Raw genomic sequence first — 23834 nt, 5'->3', positions numbered from 1 at the left:
CATTTAAGGTCAAAATTATTAGCCCCTTTAAGCTATTTTTTTCAATAGTCTACAGAACAAACCATCTTTATACAATAACTTGCTTAATTACCCTAACCTGCCTAGTTGACCTAATTAAACAAGTTAAGCCTTTAAATGTCACTTTAAGCTGTATAGAAGTGTCTTAAAAATATCTAGTCAAATATTATTTACTGTCACCATGGCAAAAAATAATATAAATCAGTTATTAGAAATGAGTTATTAAAAATATTATGTTTAGAAATGTGTTGAAAAAATCCTCTCTCTGTTAAACAGAAATGGGGGGGATCAGGGGGGCTAAAAACTCATGGGGTTTAATAATTCTGACTTTAACTGTATAGTGATTAATCACCATAACCTAACCATATTGATAAACTAGTGTTTAAATTTCCAACAACAAAGCTGATTTTTTTTTTATTCTCATTCTTTATCTACAACCTTTTTAAAAATATATATTATGCATTAGACTGAGTTAGAGAAGAAACAATGCACTGATGTCCACAAAGATCAGTCAGATTTCCACATGAACAGTAAATGTGGTGAGCTGAGGTAAACGTTTGCACCACCTAGTGGTTTAAAACAAGAACAGCCTAATATGATTTTCAGGTTTTTGGCACAAGTCACTCTAAACCAGTGGTTCTCAAATCTTTTCAGCAGAGGGCCCCTTTGTGTAAGGCGAATCCTTTTAGGGCCCCACAAAAAAAAAAAAATACACACAAATCAAATTAACAACTTTACTTAAAACAGGGGTGCCCAAACTCAGTCCTGGAGGGCCAGTGTCCTGCAAAGTTTAGTACCAACCCCACACAGACACACCTGGGCTAGCTAATCAAGCTCTTACCAGGCTTTCTAGAAACATCCTTGCAGGTTTGTTGAAGCAGGTTGGAGCTAAAATCTGCAGGACACTGGTCCTCCAGGACCGAGTTTGGACACCCCTGACTTAAAACATTTCAAATTGTACTATTCATGCTCTGCATTAATTTTTGTGAGATGCCAGTTGAGTTGACATGGTTTCAGTGCTTCAATCAATTAATAAAATCTTCAAGCACAGTGTTCACTGTGGTCTGCTCTCACTGTATTCCATCAAGCCATATTTTGTGTACGAGTCGTCACATTTACACCGTTTTTTTTTTTTTCTTGCTAGGCCGGGAGCGATTATTCAATAAAAGTCCCAGTGCATATAGCGGTGCGGCACAGCCCTTCTTTTTCTGCATGTGAAGGCATCAACTGCATTTAAATGACACAAACATAAAGCTTAATATTTGCGGTACTTTTGAGCTCAAATAATAATAAAGAAATACATTAACCTTCAGTATGACGTGGGAAACAAAATGAATCCAGGTGGCCCTGTTGATTACCCCTCATCTAGAATTTCCCTGCGGCCCCCAGTTTGAGAACCGCTGCTCTAAACTATTTGCATTCTCATGTATAGGACAAGCAGCAGCTTGCTCTATGTCCTCTGCTACCGTACATGTCACATGGATTTTGTGCATAGAAATGCATTATCCATTGTTGTAAATTGACGTTACTGGTGAATGTTTTCAATGCACTGTGTTTATATACCTTCAAAAAAGTATTTTAGCTTGTTGTTCAAACTACTTATATAAAATGAGCTGAATCAACACAATTTTTCTGGGGGACAACTTAATTGTTTTATGTTTAATCAGCTTAAATGTGCAAAAAACAATTAAGTTAACCTAATCTATTTGTGTTGGGACAACAAGAATGAATTGTGTAGAACCCAGCATTTTTACACTGTATGATTAATGCATAATCAAATTAATGATCAAGGTTAAAGTGGCAAATTTCTTGAGCTATAGGTCTTTTACCTATGATGGCATCGGCGATGAAGACGTGGAAAAGGCCGTTGCTGTAAAAATTGAGCTCAAAGAGCGCAGGTACCGTGTTGCTTGGAGAAATGATGAACTCCGTGTTTTTGTTGGTGCTGGTGACATTCACACAGTTTCCCAGAAGGCTGAGTGCATGCATGACAACATCCTCCGAGTTACCAGAAAAACCCAAGTCGAAGTCCCGTGACAAGATCTCTTCCTTCATATTGAAGAAGTCCTCCACCAGTTTGGACAGCAGAACACCCTGTCCAATCACAACCAGTTAAAGTACAGTGGTTCTGAACCAACAGGACAGTATGGAAGCAGTGGTATAAAGACAAACTTGCAGATATACCTGTCTGTGCCGATACAGGAGGAGACAGGCTACGATGTGAGTGGACATGATTGCTGAAGACTTGCTGGCGCCTATGGGAAAGACAGAAAGAATATAACAGATTGACTGACGGTTTAGCGAAATCAAACAGCAAGACACTGCAAATATCAGACCCTTCAGGTTGTCAATTTTTCCATGTCAAAATCCAGGGCTTAATGTGCAGAGACAACAATTATGTAATAGTCATTCATAGATTTCAGAACACGTTAGCATACCAATTCTAATGACTACATGCTTCACATTAATATCTGCATAACCTTCAAGATAAATATCTAACCGTCTCTGAAAAATGCTGAATGAGGAGAAGCAAGCAATGACTTTGAGGCAGAATAATCAAGTTCATGGCAGCCTTTATATTAAACATTTAAATGCAGGCTGCAATTCCACCTCAGAGTGCCAATCCTCTGACCTCCTGTACTCAAAAAGCAGCACCAACAGGGGGCATTGAAACACAGAGGGATACGATTGGCCAAAACAACAATCACCATGGCAAAGACTGACTGTGACCGGCATTAACCTATAAACAGTCAGGTGTTGTAGATACAAAAGACATGGGACGTGTTAAACAACAACAACAACAACAACAACAACATTTAGCATAAAATAATGTATAAATAATAATAATAATAATAATAATAATAATAATAATAATAAGTGGTGTAAAGGATCACAAATCCCACGGTTCGGATCATATTATGGTTTTTTTTGTCACAGATCGAACCATTTTTCGGATCAGCCAAAAAGAGGAGACAAATGTAATTTGCTTTCTATTTATTACAAAACAGTACTGCACTTGGTTTGGTTTTTACAAACAGAACTTAGAACCTGTAATTTTATTAAAAATTAAATTTTAAAATAATCAGCTGAATAAAAATAAATTATAAAATATTGTGAAAAATACTGTGGAAAAAGTCTACTACTACTACTACTACTAAGTGACTTCTACTGTTGCTGATGACGCATGATGAAGATTATAATTTGTATAACCCATATTTATTTTTTGTCTCATTTTCAATAAATGATTCAGATATTTACTCATAAAACTTCAATGCTAGATGGATAATTGTTGAAGAATTTTTCAATCCGTTTCTTGATTTTTGCGTTTTTCAAACAGATTTGAGTGCAGCGATTCCAAGGATTATAAACATATGCAAATCACCATCCTTTATTATTTATGTTGCATGGGTGTTGAGATCCTAATCTTTCAATGATTAATCGTGCAGCTTACAATGTATGCATTAATGCAGGCTAAACAAGTAGTGACAGAAAACACCTTTAATAACCTAAGGAACCCACCACATCCCGAATAACCTACCACAACTTCTTCTGTAATCATTATATTTTACAGAAAAGTCTAATTGCTTTCATACATGTGATTTGAATGACGCGAAAGGCGATCTCTCTGCAATCGTTACAAATTTAGGATTAATCTCCAAGTAAAAAAAAAAAATTATTAATCCGCGGGTCACGTGTGTTCCGAACAGTGGGTTGTAATCCGTACAAATCAACTGTGATCAACCCCTAATAATAATAATAATAATAATAATAATAATAATAATAATAAAATTAATCAATACATTTTATTGTATTATCATTTTATCTTGAATTAAACCGCTATTTACTATATTCCTCATTACTATATACACATTACAGTAACGACAGTATAATGGTGAATAATTTTTTTTTAATACCCTCAAATGAAAACAATGCCAATTTGACAGACTCTGCACAGAATTCCATAAAGCTAATGCCACAAAGATAACATCAAAAGGTAAAAAAATACTAATGGTTAATGCATCCGCTTTGTAAAACATATGCTGAATAAATTGACGGTTCATTCCGCTGTGGAGACCCCAGATTATTAAAGGGACTAAGCCAAAAAGAAAATGAATGAATGGATGAATTAATGATCTTGTGAAATATAAACTGCCATCTGCTGACAACAAGTTTGACCCAACCTGCCATGATTAGTGCTTGGAGAAAAAAAATTTTTTTTAGGAATGCTCCGATGGATCGGCATTGGCCGATAATCACATTTCCTGACTCCATAGGTACTCATCAATCTGGCCGATCTCAAGAACTGATCGTTTGTTTGTTTGGAAGACGCATGCGCGCACCCGGATTATACAAACAGCAGCGCTGCACGTGAGCAGCTAAATGATGTGTGGGGGCGTGAGCAATCGCTGCGCTCGCATCACAGCATCTAAAATACATACAAATGTGGTGCAACCTCTGTTTATACGGTCTGTTGGCACAACGCTCTTTGTGGCAAGTGCACCCATTATATATCAAGTGTTTTGAACCGCTGTGACATGGGTGGAGCAATCGCCTTTATCTAGTGTCTCATCCAATCTTAAGACTTTTCCTGGAAGCTCTGTGAGACTCCCGCATATTCATAGCAGCTCTGGGATTTCCGCAAATTAGATAAAATACCCTGGATATATAAATATGCGCTCCAAACTTTTCTCGATTGAGACATGAATTCTTCTTTCGTCATTTGCAATGTTTCCAAATTGGTTTGTTAGTCATTTTTCTTACCATTTTTGTATCTGTTTTATCTATTATTTTTTTAAAGCTGCTTCTGATCATGACACGTTCACGCCTATATAGTTATAAGAGAGAGTGTTTAAAGGATTATATGCAGAATCCTCAATTTATTCTCTTAGGTAAGGTGAGATCTCCACTTAAGTATCATACTTGGGGAGGAAAATGTGCTTTACCCATTATAAAGCATCAGAATGGGTACTCTGTATCGACTGATCACCATGACAAGGAATCGGTACTCAGCATCAGCCGCAGAAATCTTGATCAGAGCATCCCTAATTTTTTTCACCTACTGTCTAAGAAACATCATGGACTTCAAGGTGCCCTTACTGAAGAGAACGTGCTTGGCCAAGTCAGCAATAACCTGCCTCCTCCAGGGCTCGTCTGACAGGTCAGAATTCAGATGATTCTCATCTTCTCCATTAAAAACAGCCTGATCAGGTCTGCACAGAAAAACACAACCAGACTTAATCCCATTAGCCACACATCTTTCTACATACCAACAGACACAGGAGTCCACATGATTATGTTGGATGCTGGCAGTCTAAAGGCCATACTGTGTAGTGATGATGGTGGGGAGAAGAATCTGCTCCAGCGTCAGAGAGGCCTGGAGATGTCGACTGCGCTGAGTGTCCAAGTATTCCTACAGCATTGGAAAAGCACAAACAGACATTAAGGGAGACATCTAACAGGCTTGTAGAAGAAGAAAAGAAAACAGTTAAATGATCAGAAGCAGATGAGCTCTACTAACCTTCAGGGAGAAGGGCTGAGTGAAATCCACACGCACACAGCCGTAGTTCTTGCGGAGCATCCTGAACACGCCACAGGCAATACCCCACAGACTCTCATTCTTCTTAGGCTTGCCCTGAAATGGGGAAAAAACAAGACATTGGTCAAAGATTCCACAGCAACAACATCATCCTCATCATTTGACAGTGAACAAAAAAAAAAACAGCTTAGAGTCACAAGGACTGGATCTGGAAAACACTTATCCATGTTTGTTTGTTTTTTTTTTTGTTTGCTGTTGTTTGTTTTTTTTTTGGACTATATGGTATGTAGAGTAGAATGACCATCAATTTTTAATTTAAATAAAAAGACTGGCCAAATATAGACAAATAATAAGGCAACAGAATGACAGATTACAATGATTACAAAAACAGATAGAGCTGAAGAATGATGGCATAATGCTAGATGTGAGTGAGGCGGAATGTGCAGTGTTTGCCACGAAAGTGTGAAATTCAAATGCTTGATTTCTGCGCTAATTAAAAAATATATATAATTCAACTTAAAGGTTTAAGAAACTCCAGAGTACTTTTTTTTAAAAGATTTTAACAGATTTGTGTGTGTTGAGAGTCAATAAGGCCAAAGTTAGCACCTGTCAGCTTTAATTGTGGAGAAAACTGGATAATCTTAAACTATTGTCAGCTAATTTCATCTTCCGGGTTTAAAATCATTTTTTTACGTAGCGTTTGTCAGCCTGTCCATAGATGACATGCCGGTTTCTTGTTATTATTCATAGCGGAGTTTTTTCATCCTATGAGAAGACCCTGCTTCTTAATTATTCTTGAGTGCACGTGTTTTCCAATGACAGACCTGCCAAGTCATGAGACCACAGCCATGCACAGCACACAGTATTTAGCCATTTATGAAGGGTCGTGTGTTTGTTTGTTTCCATGATCCACGGGGTTTGTTGTATGGCTTTCCCTGCGATGCTGTCCGATACAGCCAAGCTGTTTGTGTGCAGCATGAATTTTTGTCGGGAGAGCTGTATGAGAATTGGAGAATGGCGGACTTAGTTTTTTTATCAGTTGAGTTCATTACCTTTCATACACATTGCCTATTTTCGTGCTGGTGTGTTCGCCTATGTTTACCGGTAGGGTTAAGGGTTGGAATAGACATGGCATGAGACATGCTGCACTGTTATTCACTTGTTTCTGCATTCTGACCCAGGGGTTCAAGAGGAGAGAAGACTTCCTCATTTAGTGTTTATATAAACAGGATTATCTTTATAATGATATAACAAATTGTGGTTATGTGTAGCCTTTACATTATATGAAATTACAAATAACCCATCATGTATGTAGCAGGGCGTTCAATTACTTAATGTTTATTTCTTTGCATTTTAACTTTGTGGCGATGTGGTGGCGCAGTGGGTAACACTTTCGCCTCACACCGGTTTTCCTCCGGGTGCTCTGGTTTCCCCCACAAGTCCAAAGATATGTGGTACAGGTGAATTGGGTATGCTAAACGTTGACCGTAGTGTATGAGTGCGTGTTTCCCAGTGATGGATGATGCGGCTGGAAGAGCATCCACTGTGTAAAAACGTGCTGGATAAGTTGGTGGTTCCTTCCGCTGTGGCAACTGACAGTTGGCTCACTTCGCTCCCCTTTTTTTCCCCTGCTATGCCAGATACGCCCACCCCTCCCTTTGCTCACAGTGCTCCATGACCATCTCAGAGCATTTTTTGAAAACATTCTGAGGTGGACTTGAACTGAAAGAGGGGGGTTTCATGACTCTTTAAGTGGAAATTCGCTTGTTGTAAAAACATTCTGTGAGTAAACTAGAGAGAGTGACGTGATGTGAATGTTCTGTGCAGTTGGTAGGAACCCAGCATACCAGACAGATCTACAGAACCATAAAAAGCTAAACAGAATAATGGACCAAAAGAACCATAGATAGAACAACAGATAGATTAATAAAATGATTGATGAACAAAACTGTAGAACATTTGGTGAAATGATGAAATACTAAAATTTATTGCTAAATAAAAATGTCTGAAGTTTTAGACATACAGAAGGATTGATAGCACAAAAGTGTGAAAGAAAGATCCATAGATTGACAGAACCATAAATGGATAGATGGAATGATAAACACAGAACAGCAAATACAATGATAGACAGAACGACATGACAATACAATATAGATTAAATTAAGAATAGATTAGTGGTTTCATTCACAAAGATATGGTGAGGATGTATAATGATCTGCATTTTGTGAAAACACCTTGAGTAACACCATAATTAGACCTAACGTTCACTCAAAGTAGAACTCTTACCAGCTGCTCACTGTTGTAGTTCCCCTCAATAATGCGGTCATAAGAGATGCCAACGGGCACGATCAGAACATCAGGGATGGTGCTGGCACAGAGTGTATCGACCACGATGGAGAGCATGCCCGCACGTGCTGGAGAGGGTTTCCCGCTGCGAGACCGCGTGCCCTCTAAATACACCTCCAGAAACTGCTGCTGCCGCAACAATTCTTCCGTGTACTGAAATTGAGAGTGAAAGGGAAGAATGATCCACACAACAGTAAATGGCACACTGCACACAACATCTCCAATAATCCCCAAGACTCATGACCCTTCCTTTACAATTTCCCTGTAATTAAAGCAGCCTATTGTGGTGATTTGGTGCCCGACAGGAGACAGCATGAATAATGCAGGAGTAATCCATCGGCATCCTCTGACAGCCAACTCTAAGGAAGAGCCGCTCGACAGTCGCTGCAGTGACAATCAGTACGTCATTTTATCTAAAGCACAACAGCAGACTATATTACAGCTGCTCCGGTTTCTCCATCACTCACAAGATCATATCCTACAGGTCTTTACAAGCAAGATTAACACAGACAATACATTCATTCATTTGCCTTCAGTTTGGTCCCTTATTTGTCAGGGGTTGCCAAAGCAGAATGAACCACCAACTATTCTGGCATTTGTTTTACACACCGGATTCCCTTCCAGCCGCAACCCAGTACTGGGAAACACCCATACACTCTTGCATTCACACACTCTCATACACCAAATTTCATACACCATACGGCCAAATTTGTTTTATTCAATTCACTTACACTACAGGTCTTTGGATGTTGGGTAGAACATGCAAAGCCCACACAGAATGCTAAATGGCCCAGCCGGGACTCAAACCAGGGCCCTACCTGCTGTGAGGCGACAGTGCTAACCCCTAAGCCACCATGCCACCCTACAGACAATACAGTTGTTGTTTTTTTTAAATGCAAATACATTTTCTTTTTAAAAAACAGGGCAAGTTTTTGTTATGTTTGGTAAATAAGCAGTCTGTGTATAAAATGTGCATCATATCAAAAGTGTTGATGGTTTCTTTGTCACAACCTTTCCCTTTCCAATTGGGGCTTGGAAGTGGTTGTTCACAGAAAAATGAATGACTGCTGTATATCACCTTTAGATGAACCAAGATGTAGGCTCCTGATGATAAACTCACCTAAAGTCACCTACATCTAGGATATGTAAATTAACAGCAATTTTTTCGATGACCTTTAAAGTCCTCCATGGAAAGTTAAAGATATCTGGGTCAAGGAAAGCACCAAAAAAATTAGGTAGTGATGGTAACAACCATGAGAGAAACCAAACTGCTCACTGCTCAGCTAGGTTGCAGTGGTTAGAACTGATGAAAAATATTTCTTGAGTCAGCATATTAAAATAACTTCTGAAAGCTCACCATATACACCTACGTCTTAATGACCTCAGAAGAGGAGTTATTTATCAGCACAATTTTATTTTTGGGTTTTGAGATCCGTTTGTGACGCTCTGTTTTATAAATCTGTACTCAAACAACTTCTGATCTGTGTAAACTTACTGCATGTAACAGAGATCTGTATAACACATCTTTCTTTCCATCTGAGGTCTCGTCCATTTTACGACGAATGAAGAATCCTCCGAGTTTGCGTATTAGCGTGCTGTGGAAGTAAATAAACACATTCATATATCAATTTATCTGTCTATTGCTGAAATACAATTATGTAAACTACAGCAATGAGATCATCATGACTTCATACCTTAAGATGGGGATGTTGAGGTTGTTGCCAGCAGCGATGTGTGGTGCTTTGATGTTGTGGCAGAAAAGGATGAAGGTGATGAGCAGGTAATCTATGTGGGACTTGTGGACAGGAAGGAAGACGAGGGGAGCGTTGTACTGAAGACAGAGTAAAACAGTTGTTATACTTCATGATAACCATATAATGATGATGATGATGATGAATTTTTTTATTTAATGCCATGATAACAAATTCTGAAATCTTTCCTGGTGATACTTTGCTGAATATCTTCTTAGGCGAATTCATTTCATAAAAAGCCTTCTGCAGTCATTAAAAGCAGGACAGTCTAGTAAAATGTATTTTACAGTAAGTGGAATTGTGCAGAACAAACATTCCTCAGAGTCCTCAGATAACCAAATAAACCCTCCATCTGTAATTACACTAAACACACACTGTATAAAGGAGGAGAGTAGACTTATTGCTTTGTGATTGGGCCAACTGAATTGGACTTTCTGATTATCTGGGGCCGTTTTGGGAGTTGCAAACACTATATGCTGTAATGCAGATAAGAAGAAATGGCAGTTTTTGGGGGTGGGAATAAGTTGTGTAAATGTCTGACCTCGGATGCTGCTTTCTTTACCATCTCCAGCTGACCTTTATGGATCTGAATGCTCCAGAAAAATCCATTGAACAGTTTCAACAGCACCCATCCTGTTAATCTGAATGAGGCATAAAAATCAATGACAATATCACTTATTTAGCATTATCATTTTAAGTGTTTTAATTAAAACAATTTCAAGACAAACGAAAATTATCAAAGCAGTAAAGATCTTGTTACAAAGATTCTAATTCAAATAATGCTGTAAATTTGAAATTTATTTTCATTGAGGAATGAATATATATGAATATGTTTGTGAAATATTTTGCAATTGCCAACAGCCCATATACAGTTGAAATCAAAATTATTAGCCCCTCTGAATTATTAGCCCCCTTGTTTATTTTTTCCCCAATTTCTGTTTATTAGAGAGATTTTTTTTTCAACATTTCTAAACATAATAGTTTTACTAACTCATTTCTAATAACTAATTTATTTTATCTTTGCCATGATGACAGTAAATAATATTTTACAACATATTTTTCAAGACACTTCTATACAGCTTAAATAGTAATTTATTAATTCTGATTTCGATTGTATATACACACATAACAGCCTATGCAGGTTCTGTTCACTAAGTAGACATCATTCATGAGCATGTGCGTCCTCTCTATGGCGCACTGTTTGTGTCCCACTGCAATAACACTTCCGAAACCCTAGCTGGCAGTGAGGTGTTTGTTCCTCTGTGTCGAGTTTTTTCTGTGTCCAAGTGGCTCAAACTCAGTAATTTTGAGGCAGGAACCAGTGGACGTCCAACAACTTTAACCATAAGGTAAACACAAAACAAAACTTTCCATCTAGAGCTTCTTCACAAGAACTTGTAAACACTAGTTCCAACAGACTCGCGGGCTTTCAGTCCTGCCCACACTCGTCAGTGATACCAAGCCGACCAATCACAAAGCATACACGTGAGCTTGACGCAGAAGTATAAATCAGGCTTAATACGTCAGTATTCACATCAAATTTACATTACACCTTATTAATATAACATGTAACTCATGTAACACCATTTGGTGGTTGCCACGTTTATAAGAAATGTGAAGACTTGTGCGACCGCCTTTCTAAGCTTTATGCGGGGGGGTTGGGGGGATGGGGTCGAATCGAGATCGTGATCTTTTTTCGATTAATCGTGAAGCCGTACTTGTAACTATTACCATTTCACAACATTTACTTGATTCTTCAGAAAATTATTTAAATATATTTAAACTTGATTATTATCAATGTTGAAAACAGTTGTGCGGCTTCTTATTTTTATGGATATTATTAAGTAAAATGTATAAAAGCTCCAACAAATATATGAAGGATATTTTAATTACACTACAATAATAACAAGCATTAATAAATAGAGCAGCAACTCATCATATTAGACTTATACTGTATATGAAGGACTATATGACACTAAAGATTGAAGTAATAGAAAGCTAAAAATATATACATTTTAAAACGTTTATATAGAAAATGTAATGTTTATTCATATAGCGCATTTAACAGTTGTGACCATACACCCAAAGCGCTTCACATTCATGAGGAAGGTCTCTCCACACCACCAATAGTGTGCAGCATCCACTTGGATGATGCGACGGCAGTCACAGGACAACTCTGCCAGTGTGCTCACCACACACCAGCTATTGTTGGAGTGGAGAGACAGTGATAGAGCCAATTCAGCATATGGGGATGATTGGGAGGCCATGATGGTAAGGTCCGATGGAGGGTATTTGGCCAGGAGACTGGGGTTACACCTCTATTATTTACGAGAAGTGCCATGGGATTTTTAATAACCACAGAGAGTCAGGTTCAACATCGGTTTAACGTCTCATCCGAAAGACGGCGCCCCCTGACAGTATAGTGTTCTCTTCACTATACTTGGGCGTTAGGACTCACACTGACCACAGGTTGAGTGCCCCTGCAGGCCTCACTGACACCACTTCCAACAGCAACCTAGTTTTCCCCATGTGGTCTCCCCCCCAGGTACTGACCAGGCTCAGCCCTGCTTATCTTCATTGAGTGAGTGAGGTCTTGGGCTGCAGGGTGAGATGACTGTGACAGGTATTTTTAATTTAATATTTCACATATAACTTTTTATTTTTCATTTTTTTTCAAAATTCAGCCATGGTGAGCAAAAGAAACTTCTTTATAAACATGCCAGATCCTGATGTTTCCAAGCTATTGAGCAACACTCTTAATTTCCCTCATTGTATAAAAACTGTACCTGATTAAGGCCGGGGAGATGTTGGCAACCATCTCCTGCAGCCATCCTCTGGCCTTCCGTCGAACTTTACTGACAGCTTTGAGATCAACTCCAGGCTCTCCATCTTCCTGCACACCCTCATTCGCAACCTCTACGATAGCACATTCCAGCCTACAGCAATAACACTCACAGTCAATCTGCATGCAATCCTGCTGCTTAGAAACAGACATTTTAATTGCACTTGTTCCACACTTCCTTAAAAAAGCTCTAGTTACCTGCTGTTATTAAGCACGTTCTCCACCACATTGCGTGCAAACATGTCCTTCTGGACATCTCTCTCCAAGACAAACAGCACATAACTCAGCCTCCGCGCAAGCCAACCTCTGTGTCTGCATTATGGAGAAAAAAATGAGCATATCATTAAAATCAATCATTTTCAAATCAAAATCAACCCAAAAATTACAATTCTCTCACTCTCATGTTGTTTTTCAGTCAATCTAAAATTAAAGATGAAAACAGTCAGCTAGTTGTAGGGCTGAGAAATTTTAGAAAATACATTCTAAATGCAATTTTTAACCAATATTATGATTGCTAAAGCTTGTTTATCTTTTTATTTATTTTTTTTAAACAAAGACAAGCTATACATCGTTATATAGTATGAACAAATAACTGTGTTGTGGACTTAACAATCTTCCTCAAAAATATCATACCATTAATCTAGTACAGTTTTAGTTTAAGTGTTATCTTGCAAACATCTCGTCACATTTAGTGATCGTTTCAAACAAGCACGTTGACACTTTGTGCAAAGCTGTTGTTCTAATGCCAAATACGTTTAACAAATGGCAACACTTCACTTCTTATATCAGCAATACTTTGTGCATGAAAAAACAGAACAATACTGTGGGCTGAGTAGAGCTAGGAAGAACAAGTTAAAAGAATGTGCATTCAAAGGCAATTTATTTACTCTGCATATTTATAGCAGCTCCGTGATGTGTGCATTATATATTATAAATAAATAGGGCAGGCCAAAGATGCTTCTTCAGCAGACTAGAATGTTACATGACTACAATGCAATGTAAAGCATTTGCTGTTTACAAATGAGATTTTATAATATTGCAATAATATTACAAATGCAATAAATTGTACAGTCATGTGAGTTGAAGGCAGTGGATCCAGGGTTCTGCAGGTTTCACCAAGTTAAATTTAAGACTTACGAGATTTTTAAGGCCGTTATGAATGAAATTTTAGACTAATTGCTAGGGAGTTTTTCGAATGGGGCAAATGGAAAATACTTTTATTTTCCCTTTCAAAAAACGTATTACACTTTAATACAATAAAACAATAATAATAAAAATATTTTAGATAATTCTTAGCAAAATATTTTAAATATTGTGTCAAAACAAGCAAGCTCTAGTTATAAACATTCACTTTTTCAACAATAATTAATTGAGATGAAATTTTACATTGTTAAAAAAGAAATTAATATTAAAAAATGTCTATATTAAATGTGAATTTTTTTATTTGTGTATATATAGTCAGTGAAACATTTTTCAGTGTTTAATAAACTCATTTGCTCATTCTCTGTTTTCTTTTAAAGTCTTTAAATTTAATATTATTAAAATGCTTAATTTAATTCATGGGGCATATAATTCAAAAAATATAATTCATATAAAGCTTAAAGTTTTATAAATATTACTATATTAATTGGATAAAATTACCAAAATATTTAGGCACAGCCTTGAATGCTTAATTTGAACAAGAAAAAATATCCATCCTAAAACATGAAATAAAATTATAGAAAATTATAGAAAGCAAAAATGTAACTTTCTCAAGCATCAACATATTGTTGCCACACTAAAGTACTTATTTTTCTGATTGTATTTCTTGAAAAGTAATGCTACAATGAATCATCTGCCAGATAGAACCTTTTAACCCCAAGTGTAAAATGAATTTCAGAATTTACCATGTTTTTTTTTTTTACTCTAATTTGCAAATGTAAGAGAACTTTGATAATATACATTTAGAGTACATTTAGGGTCTCTGTCATGTTAATGTATGAAACAGACCTGTTACACACATTGTTTGCTATATGGAATGCAAAAACTTTGAAGCTCAATATCTTGCGGATAGAACCTTATTATTCTAAGGTGACGATCTGTGAATGACTCATTCTTTGCAGCAAGTTGTTTTCACTGTACCAGGTGCTCAGAAAATCTGACTGGATTATTCTGTTGTGAATGAGAATAAATGATTCTTTTTAATCAGTTCTTTATTTTTGTCATTTGATAAAAGCTAAATAAAAAGCTGCTAGCAGAAATGGTCTATATACTTCATTCCTGCACCCTCCACTGCCCAGACTCTTAGAACCAGCTCAGACCACCTTTAGTCCTCGTCATGTGATCCAGGTACATAATATCCCCTGACACACGGCATTAATAATTTATTTTCTGACTTTCCACTCCTCACAGAAACCTACAACCTACCATTTGATGCTTGAATGTAAACACAGGGCGGGTCATTTGGTGGGAAACCACATCTGACCAACTATGGCATTAATGATGTATCACAAACTAAACTAGGTTAATGAATTTTACCATGGTAACTAAGCAAGGTTGAGTGAGTATATAAATTATAAATAATGAAGGAAGTGGTCATGTGTCCATCAGGCCTAAAGTTGACATTTACCTTGTGTGGGTTTCATTGATGTAAATCACATTACGAAGCCCTAGTGAAGGGATGCTGGGATTGAACAACCTATCCTGCAACACATAATAGTAGCAGTTCAATTGCAGTCAATTCTTTGGAATATGTGTGCACTCAGTCAATATCCCCCAAGCAGCAAGAAACTAACCTGACTCTGAGGTGTGCATGAGTGACAACATCTTCCAACAAACGGTCTCTTCCTGTTCAGAAGACCCTCCTTCCACGTAGTGGTCACACAGCGAAGGACAGATGGGCTGGAGCTTCTGTCCTAGATGGGGAAAAGCAAGATTTATCACACGGTAACAGTTTAGAAGATACAATTTGTTATGTTAATGCAATAAACACTGAGCTAGCAATGATTTTTACAGCATGTGTCTTTACGTTAATGTTAAGTTGAAATAGTATTGGAAAAAGCATTATGATTTGAGTTCATAATACATTACCTAATGCTAATTTCACATTAGATATGTCAAAAATATCACGTTAAAACAGCAGATAAAACGCATATACTAATAATAAATTCTGTGTGCGCCAAATTAAAATTGATACCCAGTAATATACAAGTTGAATGACAGATGTTAACCAGGGGTTGCATCTAAAAAAAGTAAAAAAAAAAATAAAAATAAATAAATAAATAAATAAAATAATATGTTACATTTTTATTAAGGTTGCCCCCCCAAAAATATATATAATAATATTAAACCTAATCATATGAAAACTTTCAAAATCAGAATCTCAACCTTAAAATCGATACCCAGCCCTAACACATAGCTACAATCAACTCATTTTCAAATTCCATTCTTCACAACAAGTCTATAGGATTTTTGGGGTGTTTTATTGTCATATTATTTTCAAAATTAGGGTATAACTAAAAAATTATTCTCAATCCACCACATTGTTTGAGACATCATCCATGTCTGCACTGTAAATGGTTACATACTGAGGTTTAACAATTAAAGGGATAGTTCACCAAAAACTGAAAATTCTGTCATCGTTTTACTCAACCATCTCAAGCCTGTTTGATTTTCTTTCTACTGTTGAAGACAAAAATCTGGTAATCTATAACTATAAGAGCAACTATAAGAGTCTATGTTAACTGGTTTTTAAGATTCATTCATTCAACATAGTGTTCATAAAGTTGAGGGTGAGTTTTAAGTGGAGAGATGCTCATAATAACTGATTCACCGTTATGATTCACTAATTAATGGTATCAGTTAAACAATTAAAAAAAAATCTTAATTTTTTTTTTCAATTGGCTGCATAAATGTGCAACACATATTTGTTAACTTGTAGGATGGTAACATGTGCAACCACACATACCTACAGACATATTTTGCCAAAGAAGCAAAATGAAAGAAAAATATTGCTGGTCACATTTTGACAGATGAGTTGATGCCAAACCAGTGCTAATGCTGATTGCCTCTGTCCTGGATCCGTGCCATAAACACTTCTGTTGATTTGCACAATTGGAGAACAATTGGAGCTGCAAAACAAAACTTTCTGAAATGTGCGCTGCTTTGGAAACAATCTGGCCACAAGTCGGAGTGTTGAGATTTTCTCTCCATCAGAGCATGCTCCGGCACCACTCATAAACACAACAAATAGGCTATAGTTGTGATGATTTAGTGTACAACCAACAAAGCAACCTTTTTTCCATTTGGAACAGTTATTAATAGTTCTTATAAAATATAGATTTTTAAAATAGCCTACATAATCTACGAATCAAACAAATCCAATGATGTTCTTGATTTTCCGCACCAAAATGAGGCTTTCATTTTATAGCTTATAAATGTGTATGCAAATGAATGCAATATTATATGTAAACAACAAAACTGTTGTATATACTATAGTAGCTTATACTTACAAAAAGTCAACATATGAGCCTTGTCATTGTCTTTCATCACAGGCACCGTGCGTACTTGAACTGCGAGGTGAGGGGAAATAAAAGCTCACAAACTCAAAACTCAGACGCAAAACCAGACGCTCAAGACATAATCTTTAAACTAATGACTTCTATTAAAAATGTTGACAGAGGTTTTGTGATATAAGAATAACAGTGAAGCATTAATTAAATGTATATTTTCCATGGAGCGATTGATTTGAGGTAGCCTGCTATTTTTATTCGTATAAATAAAAAAAAACATATGATTGGAAAAAAATAGCCCTTTACTGGTTCTTAAAAAGTATTCAGTCAGTGTTTTCGCTTAGTAATCTAAATTTGTAATTTAAGTGAACATATCTAGGGCAGGACTTTTTTATTTTTATTTAGTTTGTTCTTTTTTCTATGCTGTTGGAAACAATGCAGGTGCATTAAGATGTTCTGTTATGTTCTGTTGACAGTACAATAAATAAATCAGTATTTTAAAAATGCAATATTTAGACACGTCAATATTACTTTAAAATTAAATAATAATTTAATATTAATCTGACCAGGTTAACAATTAATATTCTGCGGCGGTTGTCGGCAAATTAACCGAAATGAGCATCCCTATTTTAAGTTCAACTTTGTTTATTCATTTCCACATCAGCAACTTATGGCTATATAATGACAAGATAGCTGAGGGGGGAGTACGTAGTGAGTAAAAAATTGGGGGTGTGAACAATCCCTTTAAAGATAGCAGTTTGATTCTTACATTTTAGCATGTTTAAATGACTACGTAGGTGCTGCCTTTTCTCCAAGCTTACCTGGTCCTCACAGGGATGCTTAAGACAGGCACTTCCCGGTCAGGATATTGGCCAAAAGAATGTTATCTGGACCCCCCAAGAACCATGTGGACATCCATCCCCTCTCTTCATCCAAACATCAACAACAAAACTGCAGGAGGGAAAGAAAAACAGAAAATGAGAGGCGGTCCGCTGCTGCCCTCTGTACTGTAGGTCAAAATATTCCACAGAAAGCCAGAACGTGAAAGCATTGTGCCATTATTCACAGCACCTCCAGCTAAACTACAGCTGAATGACAGGAATGTCGGGTGATGCTTTCCACCCAATCACAGCAAAAAATAAAGTTTGCCAAACCTGTTGAGGTGGTTTCAGTCCAGCTGATCATTTTTACAAAGATTACAGAAAGAAATAGACAACTTGTCTGCAGATCAATACAGCTCAGTCTGTATTCCTTATTGCCTGGGGTAAAGAAAACTGACAAGCAGGCCTGTAACGATGTTTTTTGTTGTTGTTGTACCACAATATATTGTGATAAAACAATATTATTGTCATTTTATGCCACTCATTAATTCAATTCAATTCATCTTTATGTCTATAGCGATTTTACAATGTAAATTGTCTTAAAGCGTTCTAGTAAAGTGAAACTACGTAAGTCCAGTTTTCAGAGTTGAAGTTCAGTTCATTATATAATGGCTGAATGATATTATAATATTATCACAATGCAAATACACTCCTCCAAAGAACACATAATATTTCATTCCTAAGAATATTTAATTTAATTATGTAATGTATTATTTATTTAATGCCATGACAGCAACCAAGGCTATTTTCACGGCTAGAACATTTCAATAATAAATATACAATTAAAAAAAACAAATTAATAAATAAATTAAAGAAATTTTTTGTGTTAATGCATGATAAAAATTCTAAAACATTTTCCTGGTGTCACTTTGTTAAAAATGCCCTTAAGAGAGTTCATTTCATAAAAAAGCCTTCTGGAATTATTAAAAGCAGGACAGTCCAGTAAAATGTGTTTACAGTAAGGGGAGTTGTGCAGTATAAACATAGAGTGGGGTCTTCGTCTTTAAGCAAAAAGGTATGGGTTAATCTTGTACGTCCAATACGGCATCTGGTAAAAATCACCTGATCAAATCTAGTATTAAAATGTCTCAAAACTGAGATTTCAGGTTGTATTTCATACAATTTATTATTTTAAAATGCATCCCACCTTCTTGCCACTTATTTAAAATGTAAACATTGGTAAAAGGTTTAATTGTAGTCATTTTAACAATGTAATAATTAGGAATTAGAATCAGAACGTGAAAACACATATCCTAAATAAATAATAAAAATGTTTACAAAAAAAGTGCAAAAAGTAACAGAGGCATCGATATCTGCTACCAGATCTATTTTCAGTTGTCAGATATCCACATGAAAATATTCTAAAGTAATTTATAGTAAAAACTATATTGTTTTTTTAACCATACTATCACTGACACCTCCAATAGAGAGAGATTGCACAATCAGCTAAAATATGGCTAGAATTGTTATTTATGGGCAAACCAAAAATAATTGAGGTTATGTCCATGTGCTGTGCAAGTTGATATATTGATTATTGTGAAAGGCCTACTGACAAGTAGGCATGGGACAGTAACCGTTTTCAAGGTATACCGCGGTTTGGAAAAGTCTTAGAAAAAAAATTCAGCTATACCGTTCTTATGGTATATGTATGATTTTTTTTATTTACCTTTTTTTTGTATGCTTTTTTAGGACAACAGTATCTCCAGCAGAAAAGATATCCAAATATGCCGTTTTAAATTGTAAAGAAATGTGTGTTTTCGAAACTAATGAAGACAGCAGCTCATTCCAATTATTTAGCCTGACATGTTCACTGCTCAAACAGATTTAAAATGTTTCTCAAAATAAAATATATTGTGTTCAAATGGGGAAAAAGTTGTTGTTTTTTTACCCAGACATTTAAAAAGGATATATTTTAGAGCAGTAAATCACAATACCGTTAAACCGTGATATTTTTATCCAAGTTTATCATAACGTCAGAATCATATACTGGCCCATAACCTCTATCATAATGTCCTGGGTGACCTAAGCTACATAATCTCTGTTTTATCTGCTGATTTGCTGACCCATGGATGAGAGTATCCACTCTCAGGTGTCATGTTTAAGGGCTACAGCCTCCTGCCTGTGAAAAACTCGCTGCAATAAAAAGGGGGGCCCGATGAAGCATACAATATACAGCAGCTGTTCAGGTCAGAGGTAAACTCATCATTGCTTGTGCTTGTGGAAAGCGATATATTTATGGACGACACGCTGTGGAAAAAAACGCCTGAGCCAACTTGTGGGTGCAGAATGTACCCTTTTAAAAAAACACATGACAGATCTGCACATGCTCAGTGGATTGCATCGTTCTCACCAACAAGCTATACATTTATCTTTTAAATATCATTGTGGCATTACTAGCATATTTACGGAAGGTGATGAGGAGGAAGTGGCATTGTTGTCAAAGAAAAATCAAGATGTGATCTTCTAAGTGTGATTTCACATCCTCTGCTGTCAAGCACAGTTGTCTCAATTCTCTACATTTATGTTCATCTTAATTCCTCTGTGACTGCACTTCTTCAAAACACCATATCAGCAGCTCACAAGGGCATTACAGATGCCGCAGTGGGAGCGTTTAGAGCACCGGCTGAATACTCAGAGGTTGTGATATGTTATTTTTGGTTCTTTTGTGCGTCATGTGTAAAGAAAGGGATTAAGGATTTGTTTTATTTTTCTCCTGTAATGTAGCAAAACACAGCAGATAGGCCTCTATAATGCTAGGCATGCTTCAAATCATTATAATATACATGTAAATCATTTTCACTGAACATGAAAATTTGTTGTTCATTCATTTTCCATTAGGTGATCCAAGATTTTCTTCAGTAGAACATTAACAGTACGCAGCTAGATTTCACAATACAGTAAATAATAGGTGTCAAGAATAAAGTGTAAAAATGTTTGCTAAAATGCATTTGTTACAATTTTCCTATATGGTTTGCAAGTTGTGATTGTTCCTATACAGTTGCTAGGGTGTTACCTGCAGTAAATGTTAAACCTGCAAACAAAAAACATTTTCTAAATACATATTTTTGCCTTTATTTTTTAAAGGACAGCATATTGACCTTATTTTTCACATATGATGCAGCCATTTGAGTCTCTGTGGCTTGAGACTTCCGGTCTCATTCACTTCTATTCATTTTTAGACGTTAAAAACAGCTCATTGCGCTGCTTGATGTTGCAAACTGATATTTTCTTGTTATATTCTGCTTCGTCTGTATAGTCAGGAACACATTTGTTTGTAGAGGAAATAGTTTGACCGTTTTCTGCCATTTATTATTTCAGGTCATTTCTCCCATAGGCAACTGAATCGAAAGTTCTAAAACAAATTGCAAAAATGAGCACACTTCCGCATTGAAGAACAAAGTCAATAGACAGGAACCGAAGTTGGAGAGAGGGGATGGGATTGGGAGCCAGAAGACTCACAAGTCAGGTCTTGAACTTGGGATGCTTAAAGCACAATGATGATATTTAGGTGTGAAATACAATATTATCATGGTTTTTGGCCCAGATAATGATATATTACAATTTCACAAGAAAACCATCCATGGTATTTCACAATAGTTGTAAATGAAGAGGATAAAAATGCATCAAAAGTTATAAGATACATTTCTTTCAATTAACAGCATATTTTATAAAAATTGCAACAAGTGCACATCTGTCAAACAAGCTTGAAAATGCGGATGTGCACAGAGCAGTTTGTGACTAAAAAGGTCACAGCTGTAAATAATGTAAAACAGCAGCATTATACTTTTGTATAAATTACATTTAACAAAAAATAAACAACTTTAAGACACTTACTTAGCTCTTCGTATACAGCCAAATGGCTGCAGTACAAGACTGATGAATTAATTGATCTTTTGTACATTCAAATAAATATTGATACTTCGGAGTATCGATAATGTATTGCAGCCAACTATATGTCAATATATCTACCGCCAACAAGGCTAACAGCTCTGACAAATTTCTAATATATTCTAATATCCGGCAGCTAGCTTCATGCCCGCAGCTAGCTCTCTGCAACTCTCATTTGATAGCCCACTGAAGCTACAGTAAGCAGGACTGCACCCGGTCAGTACCTGGATGGGAGGCCACATGGGAAAGCTAGGTTGCTGCCGGAAGTGGTGTTAGTGAGACTACAGAGGGTGCTCAATCTGCGGTCTGTGTGGGTCCTAAAGGCTGATTTATACTTCTGCTTCGAGTGATCGTCATGACCCACGGCTCATGCATTGCGCGTAGTTGTGCGATTATACTTCTCGATGCTGTTTGCATTGCTCTGCAATAACACTTCCGGGACGCTAGCTGGCAGTAGGTTATGTTCCTCTGTAACAAATTTCTTCACAGGTGTTTTGTTTTTTTTCTGAACGCTACCTTAATGTACAAGTAGCTAAAACTCGCTCATTCAGAGGCAAGAACCGGCAGACGTGCACCAACTTTAATCATAAGGTAAACACAAAACAGAAATTTCCATCTGGAGCTCCTTCACAGGACTCCACACTTGTAAACACTCGCTCCATCGGGCTAGGGGCACTTTGCAACGCCTACACTCCTCACTGCTAGCAAGCCGACCAATCACAGAGCTTGCAATACGCGTCATTGTGACGTATAGTTCCATTTTTTAAAAGATGCGCTTTAGCGTCGGCGTGAGCCATGGAAAGGGCTATGCGACCGCACACAGGCTGCATCTGTGCATATGCATGCAGAAGTATAAATCATCCTTAATGCCCCAAGGTCCAGACTCTCTGTGGTCTTTGAAAGTCCCAGGATGTCCTTTGATAAAGAGTAGGAGTTTAAACCCCGGCATCCTGGCCAAATGCACATTTAAATGGGTATTTAGTATATAGGCTAATGTAAATAAACAGCTGTATTTCAGTAGAAATGCAATATAGTGTTAAGAATCAGAAATATGCAAATGAATTAGCAAATATTATGGAGGAAAACGAATCTAGCGGCTCCAAATTATATTTTCTTAAGTTACTACATATGTCTTTTTTTTTTTTTTTTGGTTTGGAACTATATCAGTTGTGGATGAAACTAAGTGAAATCTGTGGCTAGTGGCTTTGTTTGTAAGACATTATTAAGGGATAGTCCCCAAGCCCTCAATGTAAAGATTTGCAGTGAATCTACCCACGGTTTCAAGCTAAGGTCCATGCATGTAATGGCAATTTTTAGAGAAAAGATTTAAATCTGTGTAAAGTCTGAAGTTAGCATTTTAACATGTATAATTTCCACTTGCTAACGGAGACTTGCACAGATTTTACAGACAAAATGCCACCACAGTAATGCCCCGTCTCATTTACATTCAATATAGTATTATTGTAAACTGTTTTATAATCTAAACTCTATTTCTACTAAGAATAGCATCTAAATATACAAACTGCAAATAATAATACTATTATTATTAGATATACCGTAAATAGAATATTGCTATTTACACAAAATGTTTAAGGACTGCTGTTTTCACTTAGAGTACTGCAAATTTACTAAATAGCTAATTATTTAACCTAATTGCCATTTCTGCTGTAAATAGCTTCTTTCCATATTTGTACTTGTGCAAATATCATCTACCTCTTAAGAAAATGGGCCATTTTCCCTTAATTGTGCTATTACTACATTAAATGGCACTAGTGTAACTCAGGCTGCATGTATACACAGCATATCTTGATGATCAATTCAGATTTTGAGAGTGTATATGATTTTTTGATGACCCGTTTATATAATCTGTTACAAGTGACTCGTATCACAAAAAAAAAAAAAACAGAAAAAAACCCGAGTGGGCGCTGACTGACAGCTCTGATGATAAATGAGCGCTCTTTTCTCCAATTCCTTGAAACCGTTCACATGGTTAACGTTTTTTTTTTTTTTTTGACAACTTGTTTTACTATAGCTTCTGACAAAGTTCACATTTGGCCATCTTCTTTTAATCTAGGCTTATTT

The 23834-nt window shown here is 36.5% G+C and overlaps 1 protein-coding gene across 1 annotated transcript in view; it reads right to left on the bottom strand.

Annotated features, from left to right (window-relative positions):
* The window catches only part of LOC130238246 (glycerol-3-phosphate acyltransferase 1, mitochondrial-like), a 30906-nt gene extending 13004 nt beyond the window's left edge, over positions 1-17902 (bottom strand). The window contains 16 exon segments of the mRNA XM_056469187.1: positions 1848-2112; positions 2203-2273; positions 5116-5228; positions 5343-5428; positions 5537-5650; positions 7841-8053; positions 9396-9495; positions 9595-9731; positions 10193-10292; positions 12438-12587; positions 12692-12805; positions 15102-15175; positions 15268-15387; positions 17805-17850; positions 17852-17883; positions 17885-17902. Of these exon segments, the coding sequence (XP_056325162.1) occupies positions 1848-2112; positions 2203-2273; positions 5116-5228; positions 5343-5428; positions 5537-5650; positions 7841-8053; positions 9396-9495; positions 9595-9731; positions 10193-10292; positions 12438-12587; positions 12692-12805; positions 15102-15175; positions 15268-15387; positions 17805-17850; positions 17852-17883; positions 17885-17902 (1753 nt within the window).
* Between the last annotated feature and the right edge of the window lie 5932 nt (positions 17903-23834).

The sequence above is a fragment of the Danio aesculapii genome, chromosome 12, assembly GCF_903798145.1.
Source record: "Danio aesculapii chromosome 12, fDanAes4.1, whole genome shotgun sequence".
In the NCBI taxonomy this organism is placed as follows: Eukaryota; Metazoa; Chordata; class Actinopteri; order Cypriniformes; family Danionidae; genus Danio; species Danio aesculapii.
This window is presented reverse-complemented; position numbering and strand designations above follow the sequence as displayed.